The sequence below is a fragment of the Nannobrachium achirus genome (genome assembly GCF_963921795.1).
Source record: "Nannobrachium achirus genome assembly, chromosome: 20".
NCBI lineage: Eukaryota > Metazoa > Chordata > Actinopteri > Myctophiformes > Myctophidae > Nannobrachium > Nannobrachium achirus.
In genome coordinates, this window is record NC_137827.1 from 14954395 (window position 1) to 14966587 (window position 12193).

The window sequence follows — 12193 nt, forward strand, 5'->3', positions numbered from 1 at the left end:
GGGCCCAAGGTGGAGGGGCCTTAATTATTTTATACTATTGAAAAATAGCAGATATACATGTAGATCTGCTACTTTTAATAAGTTGTGAAAACGTGTGCAAATCTTTGAATATATTTATCTTTTAAGCGAACATTTGTAACAAAAATGTAGCTTCTGGGGGGTCCCTGAAACGAAATATTTTGAGATGGGGGTCCGTGGACAAATACATATCATTTTGGGGTCCTTCACATGAAAAGGTTTGAGCACCACTGACATAGAAACATAGGTTTTTCAAAAACTTTTTTCACGATTTTTCAAAAATAGCAGATCTACAAGCTCGCAGCGCAGAACTCGGTGCCGTGCTGTGTGCTTGTATATCTGCTATTTTCCTATAGTTAAAGCACAAAATAATGCAGTGAATCTTTGTACCCAGGGCCCAGAATTTGGTGCGACACCCCTGGATTGGGTCGATGGGTAACTCGGGGGGGGGCCTGAAGTCCTGCCCCGCGATTGGCTCTCGCGTTAATGTGGGCGCCGTGATTAAACACACGGCCGCTTCTTTTAACAGCCGTGCCACAAATGAACCGCTGGACCATGAAACGACGTAACTACTCCCTAAAGAGAGAGCCGGGGGAGGGGATGGGGGACCGCCCGGTGGCATGGCGAGGAAATGACATATTTCCCGCATTACTATTCATGGTTTTTCCGTGCCGTCCATTAATTACGTTCCGAAAGTGCTTTTTAAAAAGGTGCTCCTGCTGAGAGTGGATTCTCTCACTCTCTCTCTCTCCCTCTCAAAAAAAGAAAAGATTTGTTCGTAGTATGAAAGCGTGGAGTCGCCGCCATCCACAAAGTAATTAAGGCTGAGACATTAATAATTCTGGAGAGGGGGGGATAAATTAAATGGAAAATGTATAGGATTTATGTGGAGTGCCTTAGCCAATCTTATTCAAACTCATCCGGCTGACGACGTCTATGTATTCTATTTTTGTATAATTTCTCTGTCGCTGGCTGCATCTGTCTCTCTCTCAGCAGCACTTGGCCACGTTTGTATTTGTTTCCAGAAAGAAAAGAAAAAGCAGAACCTCCCTGATCGATAATGTGCCAGAGGGGAAAATAATATTCTTAATCATCTGTTTCTTTTTCTGTTTTTCATCTGTTCTTGACATTCCCCGACTCAGATCAATGGGTTTCAATTCCGAGGCTGGGCCGCTGGGGTATCGTCGTCTGCAGTAAAGTAACTAGAACGATGCAATTGGAAATTGCAAGTGTGGTTGCACACTTGCTTTATTCTACAGCAAGCTAACTGTCACGTGAAGCTCGACCAATACTAGAGCTAACACCTGGGATAGCTTCGCTGTTACTACGTGTCATCTGTTCGACACCCAACTCTAACCCTTACCCTAAACCAGTGTCTCTCAACCACTGTGCCTGGGGACCTTTGGTGTGCCCCTGAGAAGGGTCAAGTGTGCCCCTTGAAACTGCTTGAAAGCCAGTATTTATCATTTTAAAAATGATTTAAACTAGTGAAAACAGCCGATCTACAAGCACACAACGCCTCGCGGTGCGAGGCGTTGTGTGCTTGTAGATCTGCTGTTTTTTTTTCACTACTGTTTTGCGACAGCCTTGTCCTTTTCCTCAGCGTTTTGCCATAGCAATGTGTTTTCCTCAGCGTTTTGCCATAGCAATGTGTGTGTGTGTGTGTAGCCTGTATTACATCACCAATTAGCAATTGAAGACGTTATGCAAGCACGACCACCGCTCACTTCACATTGGGTGTGATTTTTTTTTTTACTTTTCTTTACTGGAGTATTCTTACTAGAGTATTTCCAATCTTCTATACTTTTACTTGTACTCCACTACATCTCAGAGGCAAATGTTGTACTTTTGTAGGTTTGTAGATTTTGATTATTATTAGCCCGCTGCAATTTTTGGACGCAAGATATTTTTTTCTTTTTTAACACAAAGTTTCTCTCCTGGTAGTCACCAAACATTTTCCGGTAGGGGTCCGTGGATACAGAGCATACACATCTTATTGTCTTCGCCAGACTCGAAAGCCTAAGGTCAGAGAGTATATTTTTCACTCCTGTCCGTCCGGCTACCAATATGAAACTTTGCACCCACCTGAGCACCTCCCCTCATGGTGGTGCTAAAACATTCCACTCCACATTTTGGCCTATAACCCCTTCAACTCGAGTTCAAGGGGTTGATTGTCATACAATCAACATTCTTCTATTTTAACAGTTTAATCGATATAAATGTATTAATGCGCACAATTTTACAATTGTATGTCTATGGCAAACCTTCACATGTCAGCCTTGCCCAAATATGGATGTGACCAAATGGACTCCCAATCAGTTGCGCCAAAATATGGAGGTCCATGACGTCAGGCCAGGGCCCTATTTAACATCTGCCTACAGTAGGTTACTCTCAGTGACATTAACCACATGAGCTTTAGTGCAGCAGCACTTAACCACATTCTCTGACTGTGGAAGAGATTTATTGTAGCAGAACCACATTCTGTCGCTGGAAGAGATTTGGTTCAGTAGAACCACATTCTGTGACTGAAGAGATTTGGTTCAGCAGAACCACATTCTGTGACTGGAAGAGATTTGGTGCAGCAGAACCACATTCTGTGACTGTGGAAGAGATTTGGTGTAGCAGAACCACATTCTGTGACTGGAAGAGATTTGGTGTAGCAGAACCACATTCTGTGACTGTGGAAGAGATCTGGTGTAGCAGAACCACGTTCTGTGACTGTGGAAGAGATCTGGTGTAGCAGAACCACGTTCTGTGACTGTGGAAGAGATTTGGTGTAGCAGAGGGGAAGGTATATTATACAAAAGGGTTAGATTGTAAATATACAGGTTGAGTCGTCGACATGCTGAGGTACATGGCTGTGAACTTCAGTCTTCTCCAGATAATGTTTAAACTGATAGTGTTGCTGGTTTATATGCAGGTGACCGTCCCTGCAGCGGTGACACTCCCTGCAACGGCATGTCCGGAAACCTCTCCACTGCTGCTTGGTCCTCTGAAGGTGGAGTTCAACTTCGAGGTGAATCTAGAGCAGACTGCTCTGGAGAACCAAGATGTCAAGCCTGGCGGTCGGTACAGACCTAAGGACTGTGTGTCCTCGCAAAAGGTGGCTGTGATCATTCCCTTCAGAAACAGACATGAGCACCTCAAATATTGGCTCCACTACCTCCACCCTATCATGCAGCGGCAGCAACTGGACTACAGAGTCTATGTCATCAACCAGCATGGAGGTGAGAAGTTTAACAGAGCCAAGCTGTTCAACGTTGGCTTCTCAGAGGCTCTGAAGGATTACGACTACAATTGCTTTGTATTCAGTGACGTTGACATGATTCCAATGGACGACAGGAACATATACCGCTGCTTCAGTGAGCCAAGACACCTGTCGACTGGCTTTCAAAATTGGAACTGGGGGATATTTTATTGGACTTACTTTGGAGGAGTGTCGTCGTTGAGTTATGAGCAGTTTTTGAAAGTTAACGGCTTCGCAAATAATTACTGGGGCTGGGGGGGAGAGGACGATGATATGTATAATAGATTGGTGGCCAGAGGCATGTCTTTTTCACGTCCCAGCGGGGCAGTGGGGAGAGTCAGAACCATCCCTCATAGGATCAGGAGTGGAACAGAGGAAAACGGAGAGAGATTTGATCAGGTCCGTCGCACCCGACAGACCATGGAAACAGACGGGATCAACTCCCTTTCCTACAAGGTGGTGAGGACAGACAGAGAAGCATTGTACACCTACATCACCGTGGACATTGGAAAGAGAACTTGATCGAGTGAACAAAAGGCAAAAAGCTGAGGTGAAAGGAATGAGATTTTTACTGACACGTCTGTGCAGTGATTTAAATAGAAGTCACAGGACTATGAGTATGCTTGTGTATATCTGGACCAGTGGTTCTCAACGTGGGGTCCTTGAGGGGTAAATAACTGGTACTCTGAGAGTGTACAAATGGAACCAAATGTGACCATGAATTGGCCTCAAGCATGAGGTTATTGCTGCTCTACATAATGCTGTGTCCACTCTTGGCCACTCTTGGCCAGTCGAGGGAGCATTGATAATGGAATTATCAACGCCAAAAGGCGAAGTGTCGGACTGTAGACCTTTGTTTTTATCTCTCTTTTTTTAGACCTGTCCCGCCATGCCACGTGAAACCTGACCAATCACGGAGTAGTGTTAATTTTATGAACCATGTTTCTATTGAATGTCAGTCTTAGTCCATTTTCAATTGCCCTAGTTGTTTTTTATCACATTTAGTCAACCTCATCCTGTCTTTATTTAGTAAAGTCAAGTCTTTTAGTTTTTATCTTAGTCCAAGACAATGTAATTTGTGTTCAGTCTAGTTTTTACATTTTTTTTGTCAGCAAATAATATAGAACATATCCATCTTATGGCCAAAATGTCATGTGAAGTTCACAAATGCAACCAACTCAAGATTGACATAGACACAGAAAGCCTACACAGACACACACACAGACATAGTCAAATCTATATATGGCCCGTAAGGCCTAATTGTTCGCCGACAGAGCACTCCTTGTTATTTATATCAGGTCGCACTTGTTGATGTGTTGATGGACGTCACCAATAATGCTGGTCCCTCATCTGATGACATACTCTCTGTTATTTCAAGGGTTTTCTTTTTCCATTGGATGACCTCACCATGTGTTTTTACAAGGGTGCTCATGCAGACACACGGACGGACGGACGGACTGACGGAGATCTGCCTAATTAGATTAGGCCTACAATAGATTGTGAGCTTGTAGATGTGCCGTTTTCACTGGTCTTATCTGAATACAGGAGCGTCAGTCGTTCAGTCGGTCGCCTGGAGTCCTTCCATCTCAGGTCAACATTAGCATTCCTGTGTTTGTGCTGGGAGAGTTTTAGGGGGTTGGGGGGGGGGGGGGGGGGGGGGCGTAGCGAGCTAATGAGGGCTGACATGAGCACAGTGATGAGTTAGAGACGGGAGGTTGACAGGGGGTCTGGGAAGGAAGCCAGCCTGATTGGCTGCTGGCTGAGGCCTCATCAGGTTTGCAACTGCGACGTACAAATGAGCAAAAACACGTGACGCTGACACGCACGCACGCACACACACACACACACACACACACACACACACACACACACACACACACACACACACACACACACACACAGAGGCAGGAATGTACATCTCCATGCACAGATGCGAGATGAATCTTGTGCAGAAGATAAACATGCATTGATGCAGTCACATGCACACGCAAGACAGGAAACAAACGAGACAAACGCGTGGATATTAATCAACGTCAACGCAGTCGTTCCAACAGGTAAACACACAGATGTTCACAGTCACGCGGCCATAATATACTCTGTTAAAACACGCACTCAATCACTCACTCGTGAACACACACACACACGCACGCACGCACACACTCCATTCACCTGTCCACTCGGATATAAAGCACACATGCTTCACACACATGAGCGTGCGCACGCACAGTCGCACGCACACGCATCCAATTACGAGTGGCACACACAGAGTTTAAATTACCGTAATCTGCCCGCCCGGTTGTCAGGCCTACAGAGTAGCTCACAGCATTGAGCAGCGTCCTCTAAAACCTATTAAGCCTGATTTATACACTATGTCGTCATATGATGGTGTCGGAAAACAGCCTATCTACAATTTACAATTTAAGCATTAGGAGACGCTCTTTATCCATAGCGATTTACAGGTAACACATCAATACATCAACATCAATACATCAAATGCATAGAAATAGTAAATAGTACGAAACATTTAGGTATAGACCAAGCACCGATTCAGTATCTGAATAGGTGAAAAAAACGCTATCTAAATGACATGTATGGTCATTGATGGTAGGCCCTCTACAGTAAGTGCTATGGGCTAAGGTGGTGAGTCATCAGACCACGGCGGAAGCTAGGGACTGAGTCTGCTGTTCTAAGTGCAATTATGGGAGTGTGAAGAGTCTAGGACGAGTGGATTGTTGTCCTTGTCCTGGGGTTTTGTGAGGGTTCTGTCAGCTTCCCTGTGTTAGCTGATCTGAGTGAACAGGTGGGGTTGTAGGATTCCATCAGGCTTTGAAAGTATGGAGGTGCCATACCTTTGGCTGCTTTGAAGGCCAGCATCAGTGTTTTGTACTCTTTGTGGGCAGCAACTGGCGCCACTAGTGATCGAAAAACAAGGTAAATAAAGCGGTTGTCCATGATGGCGGGAAATGTTAAGTGCACATGCCAGGAGGCCAGTGAGGAGATCTGATCCTACAGATGTTATACATTGTGAACCTATGGATTGGGTGACTCCTGATGCAATGTGTGCCTTGAATGAGAGCTGGCTGTCCAGGACCACACCAATTAGCAGTTATAACCAAAGTCACCAGGGCGATATATCTCACTATATGGAAATAGTGAGATCCTGCATGCGGGCAGGACTTAGCTGGGAAGTAGAGAAGCAACGTCTTGTCTCGATTCAGCTTGCAGCACTCTTCCACCTGGGTGGCAGCGGGGGGAAGACTGGCTTGTAGATAAGATGACATAGCCTATTTACCAAGACTGGCTTGTAGATGCGATGTGATGCAATGCGATGCGAGAGTGTGTTTTAAAGGGGCACTCCACCACTTTTCAACCTATCTTCATATAATAGGTCCTCACTAATGTTCATGATAAAATATCACAATTCTTGTCTACTCAGTTTGGGTCTCATAGGAGAGCTGTGGGTGGGTCAAATCCTTCTACCGGTGACATCATCAATGGGAAATGCAAGCTAATAGAAACTGCAGGCTTTCTATTCCTGAAAAAGTTGCAATGTTAAAGTGGAAGCCATTGTTCTCGTGATAATAAAAATCTTTTTTTTTTTTTTTTTTTCAAAAATATTATTATTATTTTTTTGTCAAACGATGATGTCACCGGTAGAAGGATTTGACAGCTCTCCTATGAGACCCAGACTGAATAGAAAAAAATTGTGCTATTTTATTATGAACATTAGTGAGGACCTATTATATGAAGACAGGTTGAAAAGTGGTGAACTACTCCTTTAAGCAAACACCAACTCGGGACTCTTGGCTCGCTGTCCTCCACACTCTCCTATCTAACATCAGCGTCTTGAGCTCTACAGTTTTGTTAGCTAAGCTGACTCTATGGGTTGGTTCCCATAGAGTCAATTTGCTCGCCTATGGTTCTGGGTGCCTGACACAGTGCTCTGCCAGCCTCGTCCTTCTCTCTCTGACTTTGTCTGTGACCCGTGGTTGGTCCCCAACTCCCCATAGAGACCCAACTTTCTGATGCGGTCCATCCATGTGACACCTAGTGCTATCCGTAGCATTCTATTGTAGACTACATCCAGGGCTCTTTCCCTCTTGTGTTGTGAGGGTCCATGTCTCATACAGCAGGACTCAACAGCAGCTATGAACTGCTGACTCTTGAGGTCTTCTCCCATGTCAGCTTGTAGATAGGCAATGTTATAGCCTATCTACTAAGACTGGCATGTAGCCAATGTTCAGCAAGCGACAGTATTGTAAGACACTGTATAAATCAGGCTTAATCAGTAATGTCCTACAGGATCATAAACAAACTGGAATTTGTTCTCAAAGCAATTATATCGTTACTGTCGGGCAGAAACCACTCATCTCCATATTCAATTTCTTGTGTTTTTTTTTTGGGGGGGGGGGTAAATTAACGCCTTTCAAAAGATCCACAAGCTCGAACGTGAGCTTGTAGATCTGTTACTCCTGAAAAGTAACCGTTTTGGACATAATGAGGTTTCCACCCCACAGAGACGATATGAGAAGTCGTAAATGTGTTTGGCTGGCTGTGCTGGGCCCTGGATCACTCATCACTCTAAATCTCACTCAGAGATTAGGTCGTTCTTCATGATGTGAGGCGGTAGTGATGAATGAATTGCAACAGAAACCCTTGTTTTGAAACTCGTGTGGTCTTGGAAACCAAAACAAAAGATCTTATCAGGAGGATGCATATTGGGTTATTTAATGAAAGGGTATACCTGCGTGCCACTTGCTCCTCCATTCATTTAGCACAGTCTGTTGGTCTATACTATATAGCATATGTTCCTAAAGTAAATTAGAAGAATAAGTAATGTAAATTATACATTATGTGAACATGCACGGTACATTATCAGACTTAAATTTATCCTTCAACTTATTCTTGGTGCCCCAAAAAAGTTGTGTAGCAATTTGTAGAAATATTAGACCTTAATTATTGAATGTTTAAGCATGTTGTAATCATGTATACTTTACCTTTGTATGTGTATTGTACATTACATTTTTTAACATTTTGGACACAATGGCCAATTTAACACAGCCCACTCTCACAACCCCTGACTTAGGCTACGTAAATGAGATAATTAGAAATAAAATCACACCCAATGTGAAGTGAGCGGTGGTCATGCTTGCATAACGTCTTCAGACTAGGCTTTGAGTCTAGGATGTACAGGCTATGCTACACACACACATTTTTCTATGGCAAAACGCTGGGGAAAAAGGCTACAGACATACGACATATGACATCACTAGACAAACATGATGCTACATCTACTTGATGCAATTGTTGCAAGGTGTGTGTGTGTGTGTGTGTGTGTGTGTGTGTGTGTGTGTGTGTGTGTGTGTGTGTGTGTGTGTGTGTGTGTGTGTGTGTGTGTGTGTGTGTGTGTGTGTGTGTGTGTGTCTGTGTGTGTGTGTGTGTGTGTGTGTGTGTGCGCACGCGTGCGAGTGAGCGAATGAACCAGTAACAGTCTGTCTCGAGTGAGCGAATGAACCAGTAACAGTCTGTCTCTCTGTTTCTTTGTCTATGTGAGTGTCTCTCTCTTTGTCTGTAAGTCTGATTCTCTCTCCGTAAAGTTGTGAAGAGACAAATGGGTCTATAGTGTGAATGTAGGAGTTGAGGCATTCAATTTGCGAGGCGTTGTGAGCATGTAGATTGGCTATTTTCACAATTTCTGCCTCTATAAATTTGACAATTTGGTCAATGTTTAATTTGCCATTTTAGGGGTATTAAAAAGTCCTTAAATCGGCACTTTGGAAATGTGCAGATACCCTCTATACACTTAAACTTTATGTTGGTTTGTTTACAGTTGAGTGATGAAACAATGTTTCACATTAAGTTAATCATCTGGGGATCCCCAAAATAATTGGGGGGGTCGTGTGTGATGTGATGACGTCATGAAAGATAAAGTCGACTTCAACTCAACACTTTTCACAAGTCGTTAATGGCCTGGTGCATGCAATCGGAGTACCATATTCCCAGCTGGGTTGTACTGCATGGTACATGGTGTGTCCTCCTCCGTGGATTTGTCAACCATCTCTCATCAATTATCCACGGGCGTTAATGTGTCACTCAAACCCGACTCCTTGCTGCCGTTCTCCCAAGACACCCTCCTCCCGCATCTCAATTCCTCACTTCAAGCTCTGTCTGTTCCCCTGGATCCCAGCCTCTCCTAACCCATAAATCATTTGAAGCATGAGGGGAAACTCTGCTCCACGGTGCTGGCATTTATAAACTGTGCCGCCTCCTCCATGTAATCCCTGCAGCGAGTGGAGGAGTTATTCTTCGCCGTTCGACGGCGGTGGCGTGGCGAAAAAAGCAGATCTACAAGCTCACGGCGCTTCACGTCCGTGACGCGCCGTGAGCTTGTAGGGCTGCTGTATGCATATAGCAGCTTATAAGCCTGCCATTGTACTGCAGCCTCTGCTCGTTTGCATATTGAATTGTGCACAGCGTCACGTTCCGTTCACGTGTTTCATGGTCGGGTTCACTTCACGGCATGTTATATAAAAGCTTCCCCATGCCAAAGCGCCAGAATAAATTAACCATTTCAAATCTGAAATGGCTTGTTTGGTTTTAGAAGAGGTGCAGACGCTGCATGCGGGTTGCTGTTGTCTTATGGGTAATCTTATGCTCACCTGAACGAGTCAAGGTCAAGACACCATTCAAGGACACTGCTCATGTTTATCATCTAAGCCAGGGGTCTTCAACGTTTTCAGGCCACGGGCCCCTTAGTTGAGAGAGAGAGATGAAGCAGGGACCCCCACAACCTTTTCATAGATTCCATAGTTGCATTGTTTGACAGCACAAACATCAGTGTATTTTGGAATCCCTGTCAATTTCTGTTTTCAGGTATTTAATTTAACCACTTGAGCCGTGCTTACCGCGTTATTATGATTCACACCACAGCTCCATGCGGAGCCGCTCAGTTTAGGCATAGTTTTACTGAGGTAAAGGTTAGGGTTAGGGTTAGAGTTAGGCATAGTTTTACTGAGGTTAGGTTTAGGTGGACATCCCACCCGGCACCTCCGCACGATGCAAAAGAAGCGCTCCCTAGATCCGGTTCAGCCAATCAAAAGCTTCCGTGGGCGGGGTTTGCCTGGAGCTGTGGTGTGAATCATAATAACGCGTCATTACCTAATAAACTTGACCTTTCACTCTGTACTTAGTCTGCTCTTTTCCCCCCTCAAGTTGTTAATATAAAAAGGACTGGAAGATTTGGAGTAACTCTGAGGACCCCCTGTTGAAGACCCCTGATCTAAGCTAATACATTTGTACTCTAATAGTTTGTCCTTGTTAGATTCTACAAAAACATGAATTCATACACAAGATCATATTAAAATAAATGTTGCACAGCAAATGGCGCTAACTCAATATTGCATAGTGTTTGATGATGAAAGGTTCTGTAAAGATCAAGCCTGACCCTAACCCTCCAAATCTTTGTGTGGTGTGTGAAATATCTGAAAACACAAATTAACATGATTCCAAAATACACTGATGATTGTGCTGTCAAACAATGAAACTATATGGAATCTATGAACAGATTGTGGGGGTCCCTGCTTCATCTCTCTCTCAACTAAGGGGTCCTTGGCCTGAAAACGTTGAAGACCCTGCTACAGTATATTTGGAGTGCAACTGCAAATAAGTAAACATTAACATTATCCCATGCAGACAAATCCCAAGTTAAAAAAAAGTCACAGAAGATACAATAGTTTATAGTATACATATCTTTATTTTTTATACAGTTATTTTGGCCTGCAGCAGTTGACATGGATGATAACATTCTTTCTTGCTTTATTTTGATAGGAGTGTATAGAGAGTCAGAACAGTACAGTACAGTACAGTACAGTACAGTACAGTACAGTACAGTACAGTACAGTACAAGTACAGTAGAGTACAGTTTTTCAGAAAGGATTTAGATTAAAAGACATTTGTCGAATCGTCTTAATGGGATTACTGCTGTACAGTACAGTAGCCTACAGCATTGATTCTAATGCCTCATTCACACTACAGATATATAGTTGAACGTTTAGCTTGGTAATTCAATGTAATCTCAATGGAAACCAGCTTTAAAGATACAGGAGACGCTCCAAGCAAAGCTTTGAAAGCTTTAAAGCTGGTTTCCATTGAGATTACATTGAATTACCAAGCAAAACGTTCAACTATATATCTGTAGTGTGAATGAGGCATAAACCTTTTAATTACAAGGACAGTTTGATATGCATGCATTAGATTAAATTCTCAACCTGTGGGTCAAGACCCCCAGAGCGGTTCCCACATGACTTTGGAGAGGGGGGGGTCCCCAGATGACAGTGAAGTGAAAATTGAAGACCTTTTTAATACCAAAAAAGGAAAAAAAGTCCATTACTGCATCAAAAGTAATCATCAAACTATAATTAAAAAACAGGTCAAACATTGGCCAAAAAGGCAAACATATTGAAAATATGCAATCTACAAGCTGTTTAGCCAAGTGACATGAGTGCCGGCATCGAACAGTCCGCTATTGCAATGCTGACTCATCACCATCTGATTTGCATACCGATAGGGTGGGAATCGTTTATAGTCGTTCCTGGTTAACATGGCAACCGAAAGGCTGGCCTTGGTGTCAGCATCAATCATCCACATATGACAATGGGTTGTGCAAGTCAATGGCGTGCATGTAAATATGGTTTCTAATACTATGCATACAGTGTGTGTAGTCTGCACAGCAGCGGCGTAGCCAGGATTTACCAACTGCGTTGGATGTGTGCTGCTGACAGAGCTGGGATCTGATTAACATGGGCCTGAGAGAGCGTACACACACGCTGTGTATTAACATGCATGCGCTACGTGCATGCTGACAACAGCGTTGCTCATGAGTGCCGGAGATTGGCGTGCTCCAGGCTGCCAGATGGACAATGTCCCCGA

At 43.8% G+C, this 12193-nt stretch overlaps 1 protein-coding gene across 1 annotated transcript; it reads left to right on the top strand.

Annotated features, from left to right (window-relative positions):
* Positions 1-2860: 2860 nt before the first annotated feature.
* Positions 2861-3787, top strand: LOC308305439 (beta-1,4-galactosyltransferase 1-like; the record flags this gene model as incomplete). Its single annotated transcript, XM_080750236.1, has 1 exon — positions 2861-3787. One exon carries the CDS (start codon positions 2861-2863, stop codon positions 3785-3787), a length of 927 nt encoding a protein of 308 aa, XP_080606362.1.
* Positions 3788-12193: the final 8406 nt, after the last annotated feature.